General features: G+C 36.0%; 1 protein-coding gene across 1 annotated transcript in view; it reads left to right on the forward strand.

The window, feature by feature from the left end:
- The window catches only part of AHI1 (Abelson helper integration site 1), an 87,895-nt gene extending 65,036 nt beyond the window's left edge, over positions 1-22,859 (forward strand). Inside the window, exons 21-25 of the mRNA XM_071740848.1 lie at positions 3,981-4,046; positions 6,351-6,513; positions 7,868-7,965; positions 18,352-18,431; positions 21,701-22,859. Of these exons, the coding sequence (XP_071596949.1) occupies positions 3,981-4,046; positions 6,351-6,513; positions 7,868-7,965; positions 18,352-18,431; positions 21,701-21,914 (621 nt within the window). The 3' untranslated portion in view covers positions 21,915-22,859. The remainder of the gene's footprint in view (positions 1-3,980; positions 4,047-6,350; positions 6,514-7,867; positions 7,966-18,351; positions 18,432-21,700) is intronic.
- The last annotated feature ends 360 nt before the right edge of the window (positions 22,860-23,219 follow it).

Here is a 23,219-nt window from a genome sequence, read left to right on the forward strand (position 1 = left end):
GTCTTGTTTTCACATTTTTAATTTTTTAGCCACCAAATTGTAATTTTTTTGAAAAAGCATATATTATTCAATCAGTTTTTTGATATTCTTCACATCAAGCTCTGTAATATTTAGAGAATCAACTGTTTTGAAAAATACTAAATAGCAGCTATTTTAAATATTTCAGAGAGAATTCAGGTTTTGAATATTTTTATTACTTTTGTGTTATAAGTGCAGTAATATGTATGATATAGGTTCAGGTAAACTGAACTTATATCAAGACAGTAGCATATTTACAAATTATGAAGTAGTTGAAGTTTTGAGTAATGCTCCCTTTCTTTTTTTATCTTTTTTGTTTGGTTGGGTTTTGTTTCTACACCCCTGTAGGCTTGACTGAAGCCTGCTGTGTTTGTATTTCTGTTTTCTGTTTGTACATGGCAGATTTGAGTCAAGTGCAGCTTGGCACTGTTTTGGTTTTTTTCCTCTAAGCAGATTATAGATTCCCATGCTCGTTAAATATTGAAGAGCTGCAATAAAATAAGTATTGCAGGATTCTGAAACCTAGCTTTACAGTGTCTACAGACAGATTAATTAACACTGAAGAAGAGTACACTATTCCTAGCAATTAGTACTTTTGAATAATTTTAATTTAGCTATTAATATTTTCCTTGTTATTTCTGTTTTCCACTGACTAAATTTGTACAGTTAGGTGTCCTGAGCTAGGAGTGTGTTCACAATTAATTGGACCAGAGAGCAAGAACAGAAATATGACAGTAAATATATGAAATGTATTAATCTATTTTATGCTGTGTCTCATCCTATTTACTATTTCATTTAATACTTGGTGATGCAAATAGATTGCATGACATTCTTGGGGAAGGAGAGAATCAAGTAAGTTTCTAACTCACAGATTTGTAAGGAAAAATGAAAATAATGGCGCAACTGCGAAAGCTCAGATTGATTCTGTAGAATTTTTTTTATGTTTTTTATATGATCACACTTTCAAGCCACAGGATTTTTTGAGCACTGTAAGTTTATTTCTTATTTTGTCTACTTTAAAAAAAAAAAAATCAAAACCAGCTACAGTAAACCAAAACCAAAACAAACTAACAAACAAAAACGTACAAAAATGTATTGCTTGTGCAAGAAAAAGTTTTAATCCTCATCTCTCTGTGTCTTCACTGGAGTGCTTGCACAAGTAGCACTCCCAGTTACTCTTCCTTTCTGGCAAATAACAGGTGTAGGGAGGTGGAGTAGGGAGGAGCAGTGGCACTGTGCAGCATCCAAGAAATAGATGTTTGTCCTTCATGTCACAGAGTCTGTCACTAACAGCAAAAGGAGGTAGGGTGGATTTGGCCCTCTGTGCACACAGATTGGGGTTCCCTCTAATACGTGTGGTGTCTGCCAAAGATTAATCTTAGAAGTGCTTTTTTTCCAAGTGTTGGTATTAATTGTTCATAAGTAATTAGAAATGGGACTTAATCTACAATGAAGAATGTGTTTATGTACCAGGAAGAAGCATATGAAGCCACTGGTAGACTTTACATTTTTCCATGTTTTTTCTTTAGACTTTGATATTGTCATATTTGAAATCTATAGAAATGCAGTGCTCAGATTTTTACAGAAAAGACACTAAAAACATATCACTTGTTCTTAGTACTGCTTCTCCTAGGGGTATGAATGCTAATGCCCAAATCCTGCTGGCTGCTAGCCATTTACATGAATAAAAGCAAAACCTCCAGTACTGAGGTTGAAACTGCCCAATTAGTACTGGTTAGTCATGGACAGCAGGGTGATAGAACTCTGCATCTACTGCTGGATCTATTTATTTTGTTGTGAGGATGTTCCTTAAGCTGAAAGCTCCTAACAGCTTTTTCTCAATCCAAATCAATGTGACATAGCAGGCTGCTTCAGAAAACATTTTGTTCCTGTTTCTCACAGATGATCTGCCTCCCAAAAGGTTCAGCTCCTCAGAGCGTAACTATAGCTCCATGTCTGTTATGATGCAAGAAAAGTATTAACTAGTTTCCAGCTTTCATTAAAAAAAAAGAGAGGTCAATATTGTAATTAAAACTTCGGTGTGTCTGTTACATTTTTGGAATCCTGGAAATGTGGCTTTTTCTTACTGTGACACAAGATGAAAAGCAATTTATTTTAAACTGAAAGGCCAGTAGTTACTGGTGTCACTTGCAGCTGGCACTATTTGAGAAATGTTATGGCATGCCAGAGGCTGCTCTGCTGCCTTGCAGTAGCTCCACTGCAGTGGAGTGGCATTTCCCTGTCCCACTGGAGGTAAGGCATGTGTGCAGCCTGTGACATACTGGATCTGTCTCTTTAAGAGGGAACTCTTTGGATTGTTGTTGCCTTAGAAGTTTAACATGGTGTCTGAGAACATTCAACATAGTCTGAGGATGACTCACAGATTTTAGCTTGTTATTTCCAAACAGCTCACTCTCTTCAAGCTCTTCTTACGTTGAGTGTTTGAGAGCACATAAATACTTTATTAAAAAGAGAGACAGATTGAGACACAATAATGGGGCAATATGAGTAGCTGAACTAGATAACTAAATAATTCTGCTAATAATTCTGATGAATCATTTTTGAGCAACAGGAGGCACTCCCATCCCACAGGCTAAGCACGTTGGCTGCACAGTTCTCTTAACCTTGAGAATGGAAAAGGAGAATTGGCTGGAACCTGGAAGGCAGTGCTGACTACCAGTAGACCACTGAGCAAGCCACACACTAAACTGCAACTCCTCCAGTCTTTGTTCAAAAGTTCTTATCAAATCAGGCAGTGACACACTACTGCTCCAACACCAAAACAATCTGGAGGCTGAATGGAACCCTTCTATTCAGGATCATCAGAGAACTCTTTCCCATATATGATGAGCTTAGCTAAGTTAGGAAAACAGTGTTGAGGGTGAGAATCTCTCCTAGCAAATGCCATTTATTCGGCTGAGGATTGCAATATTTATGTTCCTTGTATCACTCTTGTAAAGAAAAAATTAAAATAAAAAATAAAAGGAGCAATATGTTTTAGGTATAGGTTTTTAAAAAGCAAGATAAGAGAAAAGTTAATTAAGAAAAAACCAAACTAAAACATGAAAGGAAGGGCTGTAAAATATGAAAAATTTAAAGTATGGTGGATAGCAGTTCTCAAATTTAACTTTTGTTTACAATGTGATACAATCTATTATGGTTTGAAATGTTTTTACTTCACAGAGTTCACATTTGATTCTTCCCCTCTAAAATATTTAATTGCTGTGTAATATTTCTGCTCTGTATTGTAGCTTGTATCCTTTAACACACACACAAAATCTACGGGAAACTGGTTTCCACTTGGTAAAAATAAGCCATAGGAAAAAATTAAGTAACAGCAGAAAAGGACTTCCATCTCTTCATTTATTCTAATTTGTTGTCCCTCAGCTGATCTTCATAATTTTTCTGGTTTAAGTCTTCTTTCAACTGAAGAATTCTGTTGTTTGGCAGAAATCAAATTTTGTAGGTACAGGGACATCCTAGATGTTGTGTTATATATCTCCTATTCCTTTGACTTCTTTGAAAATCTGAAGACTAAGTGGTAAAGGCAGAATTAGAATTAAATTGAAAGTATTGGTTACTAAGACCAACCTGAAATTCTCCACTTTATGAAAATGTCATCTTTTGAATACTGGTTCGGAGGTAAAGTTCACTGCAACATCCTAAACATCTACTGCAGTATTTGCAATGCACACAGGTTTAGACTGCATAATCATCAATTCTCTATCTTCTCTGTGTTGTCTATAGAGTCATGTACATACTTGAAAAACTTAATATCTTTTTCCAAATATCTACATAGTCAGTGTTACTGTTGCTTAATGACACTTCTGCTTTTTTGTTTTTTAAGGAAAACATTTAATTACCGTTAATTTTTGCTATTTAGCAGCAGGCATTAAAATACTCAAAGTTATTGTTTATCAAAATACTTTATATTAAAATTTGAAAATAATTTCTTATTTTAGAATGATGACTGCCTGACTGCACTGGGGATCAGAGGAGGAAGCAGTTGTCCACTTGGGCAAGAGATTGTAAGTTCTATGTAGTTTTTTTGCTGTACCTTCTATACCTGCTACTCTGAATTTGTGCTTCTGAAAGCATCTTCTGTTCTTTTACCATGATCCTAGGATTTTTTATTTTTTTTTTATTGCTACCCTGGATTGTGAAGTTCTCACAAACATATATAAATAACTGGTGTAGCCATGTTAATGCTGTTTTTGTATCAGTCTTGAAGAATCATTTTGTAAAATTTTTTATTAGTATAGACTTTTTGCTTTTGGGCCCAGACAGATCTTAATATATGTCTGAATGTCACACCAGAAGAAATTCTGTTGCTTTGGGCATAATTGTGGGCGTTTTCTTCCTTGGTCCTGAGGTGGATTTCATGTATCCCCCCTGCAGTCATTTTCAGATCATATGTCTCCAGAGAATATAATGGCAATTTCCACATTTTGTTTAAATTGTCAGGCTTGCTAAACCAGTTGAATTACATGACACATTACTATTTTGATTTTTCTATTTCTGGGAGACACTGAAACTTGCTTGAATGGTTTCCACATTACTGAATTCTTACCTTTATTGTCCCCAAACCAAAACATTTACACCAGGACTGTCTTACAAAAGATGCTGCAAAATGAAATATTTGTTGCTGTGCCTTTCATTGTTTTTAATGCTGCCAAGTAATTAGTGTTTATTTATTTATTATTTTTCTTACCTGAAGTGACGTCATGATTTTCACTGTACCATTGCTAAGGAAACCATTGCCACTCAACTCAGGTGGGCTCTGTTAGAGCACCCCTTACTGGACATGATGATGCAAGCTTCCAGTTCTATATTGTTTCTCTCTAGTGCTCATTGTTGTGCTTTAGTTTTATGTAATTTTCTATAGTTCATATTTCTATACTATCAACATCACATGTAATTACTGATTTAGCTTTTCTAATGCAGGCTAAGAGAGGTATTATAAGAAATATTTCATAGTTTAGTTTCTTTATATAAGCTCAGGATTACTGAATGCATGGTTAAATAAAATTCCCATCTGCTGAGAACAATACTGATACTAATTCTTAGTTGCTGACCAGCTCACAAGGTGCCACATAGAATTTACAATGTTAGAATAATTCAGAATCAGAATTTCCTTATTTTCCCATTCATAACTAATCTGTTTAATTGGTGGCACGGAAGTATGAAAAAGTTATGGTTGCCTTATTTTTACACTCATAACTCACAGGTGAACTTACTCAAGATAGGAATAAAAATATAAAAAACACGGTGCAGGTCAGAAGTCTCAGGATTTAAATACATACATGATTAATAAAAAAAGTAAGTCTTTTCTCTAAATCCCTATCTTCATAATAACTTTGCTGTCACCTTCAGTCCCCTGTAATCTTCTGTCCCACTCCTAACAATCCCTGTTTCTGACCAGTGCTCTTAAATTTTTGTAGAGGAATCTGAGGTGAAAATTATACACAGGGAAATTTTTGTGTAAAATAGGTCATAATCTTGTTCTTCACTTATGATGAGGGAAGTGAAAAATTCCCTTATTTTTTCAGTTCACTTGTTTTCTCAGTCTTTTCTGCTCTGAATTCATCAGGACACATTTTTGTTCATAGGTGATAGTAAATAAGTAAGAAATTGTACTTGATATTTTCATATTCAGGGTAGAAAGCAGGCTACATCTGGTAATATGTTCCATGTATGGTACTGATGACTATTTGTACACTTTTCCTAGAAAAGTGTAGATGCACTGTGTTTTACTAGAAAATGGATTTATGTGCAATGGAATATAAACTTTTTTTGCAAATATTTATAAAATTGTATATCCAAATCTTTATTTCTTAACAAAAACAAACAAACAAAAAAGGGGGGGGGTGACCAAAGCAAAACTTGATAGTAATATTTTGTACTAAATCTTTCCTTTGGTAAAACTGTCATACTGTTGAAGTATTTATTCAAACACATATGGTTCATGAGCACACACAGAGTGGGATCTGAAGGTGGTGTAACAGTTCTGAGAAAGCGAATGTATGAAGTGTATTTTTTTTTCCTTTTGCTTCACAAGTAAATTGCTTATAAAACTAACAGCTGCTGTTTTTAAGCTAATCTTGGCGAATTGAATGTTCTTAACCATTTCTACAATCCCACAGTCCTTTATCTTGCTTCTCCTGCTGCTTTCCCACCACCCCTGATCCCATTAGCAAAACTTGAGACAGCCTCAGCTTTTACCAAAGTGCAGCTTTGGTTTCAGCTGCTTTTCTGCAAGAGGAAGTGAATGTTGCGCTTTTTTCTCTGTGGCATGGTTGTGATAAGCTGTGGTGCTCTTATCTCTCTTTTAGGTAGTGGCTCTTTATGACTACACAGCGCATCGATCAGATGAGCTAACCATCCATCGCAGTGACATTATCCAAGTGTTATACAAAGATAATGATAACTGGTGGTTTGGCAGCCTAGCAAATGGACAGCAAGGCTATTTTCCAGCTAATTATGTGGTTGGTGAAAGTAAGTTTGCCGCTGTCTTCCTGGTATACCGGTGTGGGTTTAACTGATGGTCCAAGATCTTACCCTGCTGCACTGCTTATTGTTATGAAGATCTGACTTTATGTAGCACACAGGTGGCATAGTGATGACTTGTGATGATGTAAAAATTGTATGAAGTTAGCTAACCACTGAGCAAATTGACACACCTAACTTAGGAAGGTATTGGCACTTACTTAAAACATTCCATCTCGTATAGTACTGGCTTAATTATCGGTCAACTGGATTGATTCCTCATCTCTTATTACATACAGCCCTGCCTTGGCAACAGTTTAGGATACATCAAAGCATTTCACAAACATCTTAAGGTTTTTTTAGGCAATCTCTGTTAGATCTAGCCAGTTGCTTTTGTAAAAACTGTTGATTTTCCCTTTACTGTGATATGGAGAGTGCTCAGTTCCCAGGTAAGGGGATCCCAGTATGAAGTTTTAAAAGAACAGCAATGCTAAAATGTCATATCTGAACATGGAACTTGCTACCAGGTCTCAGTTATTAAAACAGTTTTGATTAAACTCATATAGACAAGTCTAAGTAAATCTGAACTAATAGTACAGGAAGCATCCTACTGAGTCAGTTGATGTAAAGATGCACAATGTCCTCATAGTTATTATTCAGCTTATGGACATAGTGGTAATTGCATACTACAAGAAATTCACTTGCTTTACTAAATTATCAAATATCAGTTCTTCTGGTGCTTGGAAATCTTTTAAACAAGCATTTCTCAAGAAATTTTTCCCCATTTTTTTAGCTAATCCCTTTTTCTTTTCAGTGAAGTATAGTATTTGTGCCTTTTTCCTAAAAAACAAAAACAGCACATATACACCCCCCCAAAAAAAAAACCCAACCAAACAAAAAAACCCAACACTGTACTAACTTCATGATAGTAATTAAAGTCAGCATAACTACTGCCTGTTTCCTTTGTCCTCCTGTTGCATATCCTGTGCATTTTCTGCTTCATTTTTTCCTGCAAAATAAGCCAGAGAGCAGTCTTTAGGAAGAGTCTTCAGTGATGGCCTGTTGTTCTTAAAAGTTTTGTTTACTTGTTTTCTGAGGCATTTTTAAAAATTATATATAATTACCTATATTAATTACCTATATGTAAATTGCATTTAAATCTAAGCTTACTAATGTGAACAAAAGTTAATGGAAAGGTTTTGATAAATTTTTATACAAAGTTTGTCTTCAAACATATTTTACCTGTTTCAGTTCGCATCTTGTTACTGGCTACATTGTGATTTCAAAGTTGTTCACAGAAAATAGAAACTTTCAGAATTCTTTCATGGTTCTCATAATGGTGCATTATGGATCATGTTTGCAGAAGAATATGAAGAACAACCTTCAGGATCAGTACCAGATTCTGCTCCTCTCCTACCTGAAGTACCAAAAGCAGAGGCAGGATCTCCAGTACAACATAAGGTAATAATTTGGGAAGGAAGGATTCTATTAAGTGTTGGTGGAGTGTCTTGTGTGTGCCAGGTGGAATGTATTAATTTTTGTATTTCCTTGCAAAAATTTCTTGTGTAGATCTAGGCAAGCAGGTAGATTTTGAGCAATTGTCCAATACTTGTCTTGTGTGGAACCAGCTTTTCCATCATGTGGCAATTAAATATTCTGCCTACCTTTGCACTATTGTAATGAGTGGCGTATTTCCCATTGACTCAAAGGTTTACAGGACTGTCTCTTGTAGCTACCTGATGTAAATAAGAGTTGAAGAAACAAGATGAGTTTGTCATGTCTTGACAGATATTCAGGCACCTGACTCTCATTCTTGGAACAGATTTTCTGCCATGAAATTTCCTTATCTATCAGGTTGCTTAGGAAAATCTCTTGGTTTTCTCTTGAGAGCTTTTCAGTCCATGTAATAATACCCTAATTAAAAATATACAATGTGATCATAAAGCCTTATTACCAGACCAGGAGATAAGCTGCATCTAAATGTGCTTATTTTTCAATGATGTTTCTGTTTAAAAGCTTCTTCTGTGAATGACTGCACTCATCCTTGTAGGCTGCTCAGGAGGGTTGACTGTGAGGACTTCATAGTTTGGAGTAACAAAGGAAAGAAAAGCTTTTGTCTTTACTATACCTGCTCTCTCTCCCACTATATACTTCTGTTGGGTTGCAATTGCATATGGCTTCATGTAGATGTTTACAGATCACATCCTATATTGTATGCAGCAGCATTCCTGTTTCTGTGATGTTAGTTAGCAGTCAAATATAGTATGTACAGAAGAACAAAGAAACAGACACGAGTTTTTAGTCAAGGGAAAGATAGGGATTTGATTTTTATTTTAGAGATACTGCTATGTGTAAAGGGGGCCAAATGACTTTCACTTCTCCAGACATATAGAACTAAGAAGCTTTGCATAGCTTATGTTCACCTTCTGTGAAGTAAGACTGATGATCATCTTAAAACATTGTATACTTTGAAAGCAGAAAAAATCAAATAGAAATTGGTTCAATAACTGTTAGAATTTAAGGGGGGGAGGGGGAGGGCTGTTCAAAAATATTTGTATCCTTCTTAAATGTGATTTCCACAGCTATTTATTTAGCCAAATGTTACTAACATGGCTACTTCAAAAATTACTTCTATTCAAATTTCTTTCAAATTACTTGACTTTTCCATGTACTTTTCTAAGGTTGAATGTAATATTTTGCATCTGATTTGCAAGACTAAAAGCATAGGCTGTGCTGCTTCGTTTTTGGTGGGTTTTTTTAGATTATTTATACTTGCTGCATAATAGAAATTGCAATGTTCAGGGTTAACACTCAAAGCTACTTCTATTAACCTTTTTTATTTAGCTGTTGTTCTTAATAAACAAACAGAGAGGTAGTATTTAATAAATTATTGAGTACAGATTACTCACTTGCCAGTCTTGTTGAAGACCAACCACTATGAATCAAATTATCATGTGTTTAGTTTCTAACTATACTTGGAAAACAAAATTAATTACTACACCACTAATTATTACCAAGTAGTAATAATTATTCTGAAGTGTCTTTTACCTCTTCATAGCTGAGAAACTCATACCCAAACCGTTGTGCAAGAAAGACAAGGGTGCATAACTTCCAGATATTCCAATAAAGGCAGACTGGAAATATAGGAGAAATTACATTACTGGAGAATATGAAAATTTATTTCATCTGTTGTCTATGTTGCTGGAGGCAGTCTGTCCCCCAGAGGGAATATGCTGCTGTACTCACCAGTTTCATTCATACCCAGATTAGAAGAGGGGCAAGTGCTGAATTGCTTATTGTCATGGAAGACTGAACCAGTTTTATCCACATATTTTCTGTTTTAATCCAACAGGAATCTCCTTGACTTACTGGATCAAAATACTTTTATGTACAAAACTAATGTTACTAGCATTTGCAAACACTAATTATTATTCAACTTTGTGAGAAGTAACGTTTGATTACTTTTGATCACTTACATTTTCTCAGTTCTAGAGTTGACTTTTTTAAAGTTTTTGTGTTACAAGCACTTTTGTAGTGACACTCAGTTTTAGCAATGTTTCATAAAAATAGTCTTAGATTCTGCTGGCACTTTGAATTAAATTGGCTGCATGTTTAATAATTAGGTTTGTAGTAGTCTATGTCGTACGTGCAGGTATTCAAAAGATATAATTAATAAAGTGTAGAGTAGCAGTCAAAACCCAAGAAGATACGGTGCTTTTTATCTTGCACAGCATCCAAGGGCACTACAAAATCTTAAAGAACTAGTAATGAAACATTTACAAGTCCTGGAAAAATAGTATAAGAGGATATACTTACAAGATTAAACTAGCAAAGAATGAGCATCGAAGAGCATATAAAATAATAAATTATGTAGTGACATGAACTATTAAAAGAACATTAAACTTAAATAGAACCCAAACTAAGAAAGGTTGAAGGAAATTATTGTTTATGTCATGCTTAGTTAACCTGGTGAACCTGCCTACTACAAGACACTGTTAAACTTATATGCTCAGGGATTACATTTTTTTATTAATAACATGTTAGGCTGGGGTAATGGTTGAGATTCCAAGAGCTTTAAAATTACTGGGAAACAAAAATCTGGCTGGTTTTCGGGGGTTTTTTTGGTTGGTTGGTTGGTTGGTTTGGTTTGGTTTTTTGTTATCATTTCAAGTTACAGCAGCACCATATAAATCAGCAAGAAGATTGTGAGTTGAATAAACATGAATCACATCTCTGTGTAAGACTTGCTATCACTTGAAGTGCAATGGTTTTACAAAAGTTGCAATGTGCTGCACAGAAGCAGCAAATTTTCATTCAGTTGTTTGTCATAATGAAGGAAGGAAAGTTCTGCTGTGCTTTGGCTTTAGGGCAATACCAGATACTTCTGAGAGAAAACTGCTAAGACGACCACTGAGGGGGCTGATCGGTTATGGCAGTTCCTGTGTTGCAGCAGTGACACAGCAACTTTTCTTCCTATTCCTTTCTTTTTTTTTTTTTTTCTTATTCAGTAAAATAGCAGATAAAAAAAGAAGAAAAAGGTTAATGTCTTTTACATGGGGAACAAGAAAAATCATTACTTAGTAATACTTTATTGTTTGGGAAGGTTTTTTGCTGTGTCAGAAAATGAAATTATTTTTTAATCCAAAACATATTTATCAAATAATTATATTTTTGCTGAAGTTGTTAGCACAAACAGGAAAATGTAACAGGTTTTGGCTGTGTTTGGGTTTTAGGCCACAAGCATGTTTTCCCAAATAATTATAGCCAGGTCTTCTATATCTATTATTCTTTCTCTTTGTTTTGATGAAAAAGTCTGTTAAGACTGCGAAACACAGTTACAGTGAAAATCATGGTTAGCAGCTACTCCTGAGATGTTGCTACCATACAAGACTGAGTACTTTAAATGTAGAATACTGCTATGGTTTTAATTATTGAGAATACTACATAGTCTAATTCAACGTGGTTTTCCAACTGCAAATGTTATAAATGCATATCTAGCCTAGGCATCAGAATTTTATGATGTGTGAATCAAATGGGATCATTACATTAGAAGAGGGCATAATAATCAAGATCCAATATTAACCTTTGCAAATAATAAAAAAAGCTGTTTTCAAACCTGTTTTCAAAATGCTTTTTAGCATCAGCTTTGCATTCATAGCATAATAATTTCATGCAAACCTTGTTTTCCTGCCTTATGAGTTACTTAATTCCTGAGCCGCAAAGTTAGGTCATAATAATCTTTAATTACAACATACATCTAAACTGCCAATCGAAATTTCATGGAGTGAAGTTTTCACTGCATTGCTGAAGAATCCCAAGAAATAGAGACAGATCTGTCCTCTGACTGCTCCAGTAAATGTCCTGTTCTGGGATTCATTAAGATTAAGGCAGAAAAGACAGGAACTCGGGGTTCTATTAGACACCAGAATTTGGGTTTTGCAGAATTTTGGCAAATCAGAGACATTTCAAAGTCCATACAGTGTCTTTGGCTGTCTGTAAAATCTTGTGAATAAGCTTTTATCATTTAAGGTGGTCTACTACTTATTATATCTCATACATCTGGATTCTGAATGTTCAGTATTCAATTCTGTGTTATGTGAGAACAGTAGGAAGTGATGACAGAGAAAAAAAGAAACCTGTAATTTAAAATTCCCATTGGAAGTCTAAGAAAATTGTCTTTCTAGAATGTTTATCTTTAAAACATTATGTTAAGATATAAAATAATGGTCATAACCATGAAAATAATAGGGTAACCTTCAAGAACTACATTATTATTGCAAGTTTGGCTAATCTGCCCCACAGATCATCAAAACTTGATTCCATGTATATTCAAACAAAGTTTGGGATTATCAATGTCCACATAAATAATTCATGTTCTTCCTCTAGAGTAGGTTGTTGTCAGACTTTCAGAATACTTAGCATAGCATGCCTGAAACTAACCTGCCAAGTAATTGATGCTTTTCCTCTGGGATTGAGCTCTTTCAGTTTGGGTGGTTTTGTGGGCTCAAAATTTATTTATCAGATCTAAAAATTTTAGAAGCATAGAAAAATTGCTCAAAAAATATTTCCAAAAATACAAGATCGAAAACTTTCATTTTATGTTTGTGCTGTTTCTGTTTTCTCCTTTTATTGTGCCTTTCTTCACGTTACTGGGGAGCACTTCAGTGACTGATTCTCTTTTCTGTAGAGGAGGGACCAGGAGGATGTGATAATGCTAGTGGGGGAAAAATTAAAGAATTAATACAGTGGAACTCATGAAGTGAATAGAGTTGAAGGTTTTGGATATGTCATGAAGTGTGTTCATTTTCAAACTTCAGAGAGAATGTAGTCCAAAAAAGGATTATATTCAACTGAATGTATTCTAGTGAACTTTGTAATTCTGGGCTGCATTCATGCCAAGTATGAGTACAGGTCACTTGTTCTAAAGTCACTCAGATCTGGGCTGAGAGAAACTATGCTTTTTCTAGAATCAGTCTGCAAAGCTGCTGTGTGGTCTTCTAGGTAACCTGTTGAATAGGTATTATAAAATAGATACATCTTGGCAAATACTGCTTTTGAAAATAGTAATTACATTGATGATTCTTGAAGAAGGGCTTCTGAAGGAAATGTTACTATGGTACCATCTGTGAGGAATGGAACATTTACTTAAACATTACCTATTATTAACATTTTAGTTCTCTAGTTTCCTTTTTTTTAGGTATTCTGTTTTCTGTTTGAAATGCACTTTGTAGTCTTCAAGTTGAATTAGTCTCTCTTAAGTATGTTTCATTCTACTGTATTTGTAAGCTAGTAGCTCTTTTTTTCTCATCTCCCAAACCACATTTGTGATTCCTAATGGCTTCTGTCTCAAAAATTATTCATGGCAGTGTCTGTATTATTATTATTTGAGTCATTGAAAAAAAGTATTTGGTTTATAAGAAAACTAATGTCTGTTGGGAGGAAAAAAAAATGACATCCATAGTAGTTTACTTTTAATAACTGGTCTTTTTAAAGATAGGAAGAATCAGGCTGAGCCACCAAGCCAGTCAAGCAGAATCAAAAACACACTTACATAATTAAAATAGCACTCAGGAGCAAGGTAGCCTCTCTCTTCCCCGTGGTTTTCTCCTTGGGTTCTCACAGCCTCTTTCTGATCAGGATTGAACTATTTTTATGCAAATATTAATGCAAAGCTGTAACCACAGATAAATTCCCAGAGGCCAAGACTTGAAGACTAAAAACAGCTGCTCTAAACCAGTGCTTCAATCTGAAGTATCTTCTCTCCACTCTTCATCCTCTTTCTTTTATTGTCCCTCAAATCCAGTTGATTTGAGTTCTGAAATGCAGTGTTTGTAGTGTTTGTCAGTGTTGAGCCATGACTACAGTTTTCCCCCACTGGATTTTCTGCTGGTCTCTCCTAGCCCTGAACAGGCCCAGGTTTCTCTATTTTTAAAGACTAGAAAAGGCAAACTCCTCTGCCTGTGGCTCTAGCATCCATGGATGGAGAAGCCAGTGAGTGTTGGCTTGGTCCTAAACACTTGAGCAGTTTGTCTGTTTTTTATGAGAAAGATAAAATGTTGCATATGGAGCTACAGTTCTGCTAGATACTGACAACTAAGTTGGTACCGTTAGGCATAAGGGACATAGAGCAAAAAAGCAGATTTAAAGCAATATTTAGTTAACTGCCTTTTAAATAAGGAGTTCATGGAAAAAGACACATATATAATTCTACTAGCAAAACCCCTTGTCAGTTGTTCATTTATTGGGGAAATGTGTAGAGGGGTACAGAATAGCCCCTCAAAAAAATTATGATTGTGATGTCGTGTCACATTTCTCCCAAACTTGACTTGTCAGAACACTTTTGACAGGAGGTATCAACATGTTTCTGGAGAAGTAGTGCGTTGCTATAAATCTTTTATTCATCGACTGTGTAATAGAAAACAAAATACAAACTTAATACTGAGTTTGACATCCTGAGGACTAGACTGAGAAGACACAGACATGTTCATTCTTGCCATCTGTGATCCAATTAATCTTTAATTAGATCAAGTTCTGTAGGAACAGCTTCTATGGGAGGGCTCATCTGTGGAACTTGGGCTGTAGAGAAAGTGCATTTACTTTCTTGGCTCATATCACCTAACCAGATTGCCTGCCCCACTCCATTCTCTCCATCTACCCCCTAGTCTGTCAAAGACCTGTGCAGACCATCAGTCTTAGAGACCACTCTGCACAACCTAGAGGAAAGCACTACCTAAGATGTAGACTTGGGCTGATGAGACTTTGTCACTAGTGTTGCCTTCAGATTCCCTCTGCTTCAGGTTCTGCCAGGAAGTGTGTTCTGATAGATCTGATTGTTTCCATGAGTTACACAGGGAGGGTTTAGTGCTTGAATTACTGCTGTGGATTTCATGGCAGTGGTCAGGAACTGATAGGCTTTTGTGTGTTTAGCCTTTCATTGTTTTCCTTTCATTGCTTCTTGTGTGGCAACACCGAAATATTAAGTATCAAAAATGAGCTGTAAAGCAAGCAAGACTTCTAGAAAATGACAGCATATGTTTTATTGTAATTTTTATTTCTATGATAGTAAAAGAAACTTCAGGAAATCCAAGCTTCTACAGTTCATAAGAACTGATGTTCTCCTTTCTTGGTGGGCTATATCGTTCAAAGGGTGCAGAATTAAAACAAGGCAACAAATGTTCAGTATTTCTTCATGAGAAGATATTCTTAATTATCTGAAACATTAATATTTTTTCCTTTAAAGCAAACACAGCCCTAATAACTTTGTATTTATATTTAAGCTCTGCAATCCGGATACATTTAATAGTTAACACCATATCTGTTTACAATGCTAGGTTTGCTAAATCTTAGTATAAACAGAGTGCCAATAGTGCACAGCTGTTTGGAGCTTCCTGTGAGATCTACCCATGCATAACAAGTGGTTGAGAGGTTTAGAAATGGGGGAAGAAGAAATCATCATCCTCTTCAGCCCCTCCATACATTAGATTTCTGTCACTTTCTCCTTACATTAGCATGTCCTTGATGCATTCAGTGTTACCACTACCTCTTTCACCAAATACCTCCTGCCTGTTTGCCCAGCCTCTACTCACTCATTCACTGTGCTCCTCCTGATGCTTCATCTGCTTCATGCACCAGCATCTGCACAGCCTTTTCCCATCTGCCACTGACCCCACTTTTTTCTTCAGTACTGCTACTGCTTACTCACATCACTGGGATGGGAAAAGTAGTTCAAGGATTGGGTTAAGAGGGACACAAAGGGATGTGGGATAGACAAGAGAAGGCAGTGACAGTGAGCTCTGCTTCAAAAAGATCTAGTATCTAGTTCCTGCCTCATCACGTGCTTGAAAGTTTGTAGGGTTGAGGGGAGGAGGCTGTCCTACTTGAACAGTTCATCTCTCCAGACCCTAGGGATGCTTGTTAGTTGCTGTATCAGGTGAACACAGTTATTTGGATGTCTGTAATTGTGTACTTTTCTTTCCTTGGCCCTCATACTGAGACTGTGTGCTTGAATGTATGAAAGCCTGTCTGATGAGCTGTTTTTAAAAGATATCATAGGAACCTTCTGTTAGGCAACATAATTTAGTGGATACTTTAACCTTCTAACTTTAAAACAAGGATAACCTTGTGAATCTGAAAGTATTAAAAAGCTTTAAATACTTATTTTGATAAGAGAAGTCAGTCTTCTGTAGAGGCACTTAGGGGAGTTCAACTTCTTTAGAAAGGCCCATATTTTATGGTATTAGTATAATGTACAGATTCTGTAGTATTTACTCAAAAAGGAGGGTAAAAAATCTAGTTCAACATCTTGAAATTGACTTCCAGAAATAGATTTTATTTGACTTCAAGCAAAGTGAATTCATGATTGCTTATGGCAAGGAAATACAAGGTAATAAATGCTGAAGGAAGTATTAGTTACTTAGAGTCATTCTCTTTACAATACTCCCTTGTATTTCATATCAGTGGCATTATATTTCCTCCTTTTATGTTTACTTATACCATTGTCTTAGTTTCAAGTTTATGACTGTATTAACAAGGTTTTTGTGTGTGAAGTTAAAGATTTTTCTTCATAGCCCTGCAAATGCTGCATTATTATATTTTTATAGGCTGACTTTTGTCTAAACTAAGCCAGCAATCTGTGTTTTTCAGCAAATTAATTCTAATGACTAAAGTTTGAACATGGTGAGCAGTGTGCTTATATGGATTCAGTAAGTCAATGGGAGCTGGACCCTGCTTCTAAGTCAGAAGAAAAATAATATTTAAGTAATAAAATAATACTAGGGAACCGTACCAAGACAAAAAAAGTTCAAATTTCATTCAACTACTAACCTTGACTACATTTTTTGTAATTAATTTCATTTAAAATTTAAGTTAGCAATTAAACTGTTGAAGGCCTAACACTGATGTTTGGGAAATGTGGGTTCTGGTTCCAATATGATCTTCATTTGTGTGGGCTAAGACAATTTTCCTCTGTGTCTCACTTCACACCAAATCAAAATTGAATGATAGTACTTGACAGGGGAATGCTAAGTTTTATTCCTTAAAGCTTTGAAATCCATCATGGATAAGTTGGGCATCTGAAAGCAAAGTATTTTCATTCTATTTTAAAATATCAAAACTAATTCTTGAGTGAGGAAAAAGAACTGCTGTGAAACCCTCTATTTTTTTCTGTTTTTATGCTAAATATGGAGGGATCATGGTTCACCTTGCATCTTAAGTCATACAAAATTAAATGAACAATTGGCAGACCAGAGGGTCAAAAACTGTAATGTTTTTCTTCTTTGTTGCTTCCAGAAAGGTCTTGCTGGCTTCATGGTTACTTCTTTAGTTGCTGTGCTCTTGTTAGGTGCTCCAGAGCTGCTGAATGATACTCCCTTCCTAATACTGCTCAGTTTTAAGTGGGAACCAGTACCCAGTCTCACTTTGGCTGCCTGGATATAACTTTTTCCATGCATTCCCTACAAAACTTGGGAAACATAAGTGTCCTATCATCCTGAAGTAGAGGTCCACAACAGTTTTTCAGTGATAACATTATGATACAAGGTCTAAATGTACAGTGTGCTGCACTGCTTTCCACAGCTTTTCTGCTTGGTTGTGGTGCTATGGAGGCCTTGGAGTTCATGGCTGGATGTGCAGTGTTTGCCTTATTACAGAAGAGCAAATTCTGAGTGAGATATGAGGTTGTGTTGGCTTCTGCCCTCCATGAAAATCAAACTAAAGGATAGTTACCAGTTCTTTGAAAAGCCTGCTGGAAAAAGATAGAGAAAATAATCTGTCCCTGCACAGTAAGCTCAGGAAGGGCAGTCGCATTTCTTTATGGGAATTTTTGCCATAAGTGTGTTAGGATTAGAAGGGTTTTGTTTATAGATGGAGCAAGTTGTGTAGAGACCAACTAATTAGATTGGTAATTAGAGAATTTGCTTAAACTCTTCCAGGCTGTTTTATTTTTTTGTTTGTTTGTTTGTGTTGGTTTTTTTCTTGGATTTCAGAGGGTTTCTTAGCCTGAATTATGAAGTAACCTGGAGTGATTTGAACTTGTGGAGGCTGAAAAAATAGACACATTTATCTTTTTTATGCAGGAAGATGGCATTGAATAGATAACCTTCTGTTTTTACCATACCTGTAAACTGTCTTTTATGTGAAAGTACCTTTTTTGTTTGTTTGTTTTGAAGAGGATACTGTTTCCTCCTTTGTAACCACATAGGAGTTAACATTTTATGGCTGAAAGACATTCTTTTAGTAAGGAGGTATATTCTCTCCTCATTCAGGAAGCTGGTGGGTTTTCTGTGTACATGTGTTGGCCCCATTGTCTGTTGTCTTTTTACCTTCCTATTTTTTTTTCTTCTTTTACAGATGTCACCAGTCACCAGTAAGTCAGGGGACATAAAATTCAGCTCAGAGCATGACACAGACAGAGACTCGCTTGTGACACAGTAAGCAAGAAATACTTAAATCAGTTTGCACTGCTATTTCTGCAACTGCTGGTAGGAAACTTTGAGAAATGCTGGAAGGGTTGTTTTGTTTTAGCAAGCAGAAGAAGTTAGCTTCAGGGTCCTGCACTCAAGTCACAACAACCCCATGCAATACTACAGGCTTGGGGAAAAATGGCTGGAAAGTGCCAGGCAGAATGGGACCTGTGGGTGTTGGTCAACAAACAGCTGAATATGAGCCAGCAGTGTGCCCAGGTGGCTAAGAAGGCCAACAGCATCCTGGCCTGTATCAGAAATAGTGTGGCCAGCAGGACTAGGGAAGTGACTGTTACCCTCTTCTTGGCATTGGTGAGGGTACTGTGTTCAGTTTTGGGCCCCTCACTATAAAATACATCAGGGTGCTTGAGCAAGTCCAGAGAAGAACAGTGGAGTTGCTCTGAGGACAGTAGTGAGGAACAGTGGTGAGGAAAGTCTTCTGAAGAGCATCTGAGGGAACTTGGGCTGTTTAGTTTGGAGAAGGGGAGGCTGAAGGAAGAACGTACCACTCTTCACCTGAAAGGAGTTCATAGGAATGTGGGTGCAGGTCTCCTTTTCCAAGTTATGAGTGTTAGGGTGAGCAGAAATGATCTCAAGTTGTACCCAGAGAGCTTTAGATTAGATATTAGAGGAAACTTTCTCACTGAACAGATTGTCAAACACTTAACAGGCTGCCCAGTGAGGTTGTTGAATCACTATCCATGAAGGTCTTTAAAAGACATATAGATGTGTTTAGGGACACAGTTTAGCACTGGATTCAGTAGAGTTAAGGTAATTATTGGATTCAGTGAACTTAAAGGTCTTTTCCAACCAGAACAATTTTGTGAAAATCAATCAAAATGTGTTCCATGAAACATGAAGGAAGTATGTATACATGTACATCCATCCATACATGTGCTCTCTTCCCCAAAAGAGCAAGGACTGTAATGTACAAGAGAATCAGAACTCAGGAATATAGGGTAGTCCTGCAGCATCCCTCAGCTATGTATTAGGCTTTTGATTCAAACTGTAGACTATTTTTGCAGCTCCTTAAAATTAATTAATGTGAATTGCAAAAGGTTGTCACGTACTGAGAATACTTCATATACTAGGATTTTTGCAGAAGTACCTTCCAAGTTTTTGCCCTTTTTTGAGACCTAGGAGAAGGATCTTCCAGCATTTCTGATGCTGCTAGTTTAAAATACAACTCCATATTTCTGTCTACAGGTTATCTATACAGTACAGATCAGATAATAAAACATTTCAGAAACATGGCTGTGAATTTTCATGAAAACTCTTGCTTCTTGCACCTGTAACCATGACCTGCAGGGGCTGTGATAGAACCGTAGTTTTTTTGTTCTCTACAGTTGGTGTGTCTTGCAATATTCATACAAAATGACACGTTCAAGTGTTGCCATCTTAACTGGAAATGGTTTTCAGTTTAGCATCCAAAAGCAGATCAGCATAATAGAAATTAGACAGTAAATAAACTTTTTAAGTATCAAGCTAGATGTGCTTGCCAAGCATGGAGAAGTGAAACTGCACCTGCACAACTGACTATACCTTTCTTTGAGCCCCCTAATGAATAACTGCTGTTTTGCCTATTTGAATAGTATTCACTATGGCCACATTACTTGCTGTAAAAGCCAGTGAATGCCAAGCCCCACTGACATTGTCTTGCAGAATTTCTAGATGGAAGCAATGGTTTTGCAAAAGGAAAAAAAAAAATTCAAGATAGTAGGAGATTTTTATCTTAGCCAAGCAGTTAATATCTCTTCTGCAGAGTCTAGAAGAAACAGAAATGTCCACATAATAGATGCTAAGTGAACTAAGGCTTTTATCTAAGTATCTCTAAGAGATATTCAAATAATTTAAAAAGTTAAATTACTTCTCAAGATTTGAGTAACTTTATACTGAAAATTTGTGTAGAAACCTCACTCTTAGAATATTTCAGTAAAGACATTACCTCCTGACATATATTTCAATTGTACGGTTTTGTTGAGCTACACTAGGTAGTGCTCTCTGCATAAATTTACAAGTGATTAGGCATGAGACCCATCTGAACTGAACTCAGTTTGGTAGACTGGTACTTACATTACTGATTAATTATGATTTTTGAGCCCTGGGTTCCTCCTGCAACAGCACTTTTCAAATTGTTCCAGGAGTCCTAGCACACACAGTTTTAAACTCCAGAACATTAGGATGTTCCTGTGTTAGAGCTACAGCAATTCATATATTCATTAATACACAATTTATCTTAAAATTTAAACTACAGCAGAAAGTAATCAGACCATTAGTAAGGCTGTGCAAAAATTTTCATCTATAAGAGATGATTACATGACAACAGTATCACCAAAAGTAACATCTTGCAGCACCACTATTGGTGAAACTGCACACATCTCATTACATTCTGTAGTCTTGATCCATCCACTTGCTTATGTGTTTCAGCAGTGTTCAGTAGCAATTCTGGTCACAAACCAAGGCTTCTCCATGCTAGGCACAACACAAATTTTGAATGAAGACTGTACTTGCCCTTGAAAAGGTGCAGTCCAAGTATTATTACATACTTATGGTCAAATAAAGTTACAAGTTCTGTCAAGAGTGGAAATGCATGGTCAAAGTGCATAATCCCTGGTATCGTCTGCAAACCCAGTCTAATTCTCTTGTTAAAAGCACTAATTGGGAAAGATAGAGAAACTTGACTGATGCATTTGGCATTGTATGAAGTCTGATAAGCATAAATAGATGTTATAGCATTTTCCAGTTCTGTGAATCTGTCAAAGTTCAGGTAAATTAAAATGAAAAAAACTAATATTGTGCACTTTGTCTTATTCTTGTTGAACTAATAAACCAGAGATCTCTCTTCAATTGCAAGTATTTTGGTGTTTGATCTTAGGAAAGAAAAAAAAAATTGCAATGGCTTTAATGAGAGGAGGTGACTTGTAATTTATATTTTTTAATTGTATTGGCTGACTATTGATGAAGATCAGCTGATTCTTAGGATTATGAGCAGTTCTTTCCAAAGCTGTGCTATGGTATTTTAAAAAGTAGATTGGTGGACTGGTCTCATATTTTGTCTTAATGTTTTTTCTGTCTTTGTTCTGCTGTAGAACAGTAGTTTTTGTAGCTTTTTCACCATTGTACTCAAGGGGGACAGGCAGACAATTGCTCTAACACATCAGCCGTGGGTGGAAAAAGCTCTGAATTTGGGCTAACTTTGTGTTTCTTTTACTCTTTTTATATCTGCCTTCCTCTAGAGGTGCAAAGAAAAAGAAGAAAAGGATACAGAGGAGTGAGAGAGAAAATCAGCACAACTTCGTGGGTCTCGATACTCCTGTATCATCAGTTACAGCTAATGGTGCTGAAAATGAACCTCCAGCCCGTGGGGTGGAATTGAAGAAGAAGAAAAAGGCAGTGAAAGGCTCAAGCTTAAGCACAAATGGAAAGACAAATACTGCCTTTGAGCCCTAATACTGTGATGTATAGTTATACAATTTAATTCCAAGTACTGGTGTGATAGTCAGTATGTGTATCAGAGGCTGCAACTATGAACTCACTTTTAGGATTAACAAGAAACAAAAAAAAAATACTCATATACATAAAATGGTTCCAGTTGTGACTTACCAATGGTGTAAAGTTGTTTTGGGTTTTGTCCTGGGTTCCTTGAAATAACAGATCTTGAATTTTCAATTCCTCACTGGACTGGTAAAATCTGAAGCTATCAAATACAACGTTAACCTGTTTATTGGCTGATTACACCTTAACTTAGGCATTTATTTGAACAGTAGATACTCCACTAGGGAGCAGAGAATTACGTAAAAAAATGTGATCTAAAGCAAACAAGTCCAACTACTACTTAAGTTATTAAATTAGCATTTTAAAATGTGTTGCAAGTTAAATAGAGGAATGCTCCAAATGGTAGAATTCCAAGGGAACACTGATATTACAATGTACCTGAAACCATAAACTTTAAAAATATATTCTTCTGACATCAGACATTCACCTGGGTGAATATCTGCATTTTTGCAGTTCTGAAGTGAGTTTTCGAGTAACTACCTATGCAAAAACACTGTCTTCAGTGGGGACTATTCATGCTTAGCAATGTAAATAAGTGTTGCAAATTCCAGGCAGTTATATTTTTCAAATGAATTTTTCTGCTCATAATAAAGATGCATTGCGTTTTTGTCAGAGTTCCTGGCTGCTTTGGCAGCAGTCTTGCCAAATATACTTTCTTTTGTGTGAATGAAATATTTCATATCCAGCTGTGCTGTTTGTTTTACTTGTAGTTTTTATTCTAAGTGTCATTAATCTATTTTTTTACTGAAATATTATGTTGTAAACTTTTACTAATGACTTCAATAATTATATCTACAGTGCTAAATAATTTATGTTTTATATTAAATGAAACACTATATATCAGCGAGTCTTGGTATTTTTTCTGGCTGATGATGTCCAGTTTATTTTTACTCTGCTAGGAAATTCCTCCTCCTCCTCCTCCCCCTCTGAAGCAATAAATAACATAAAATTAGAAAGCCCTTATTTAGAAGACAGGGCACTTGATTCCATTAAAAAAAGAAGTGAGAATAACAGTGTTGGGCACTGATGTGTGAAATGCATCCAGATGTAGAGGACGAGTTGCAGCATGGTTTAAAGCCAGAAAAATCTGTAAACTTGCTCGAGTAAAGCACAACAGCAAATATTCTTTTTTGTTGTTTTTTTTTTTCTCCACTGGTAACTGCTTTTTGTTCAAACTCCTAGTTTTGATTTGCACAGAGC

This window comes from Heliangelus exortis, chromosome 3, assembly GCF_036169615.1.
Source record: "Heliangelus exortis chromosome 3, bHelExo1.hap1, whole genome shotgun sequence".
Taxonomy (NCBI): domain Eukaryota; kingdom Metazoa; phylum Chordata; class Aves; order Apodiformes; family Trochilidae; genus Heliangelus; species Heliangelus exortis.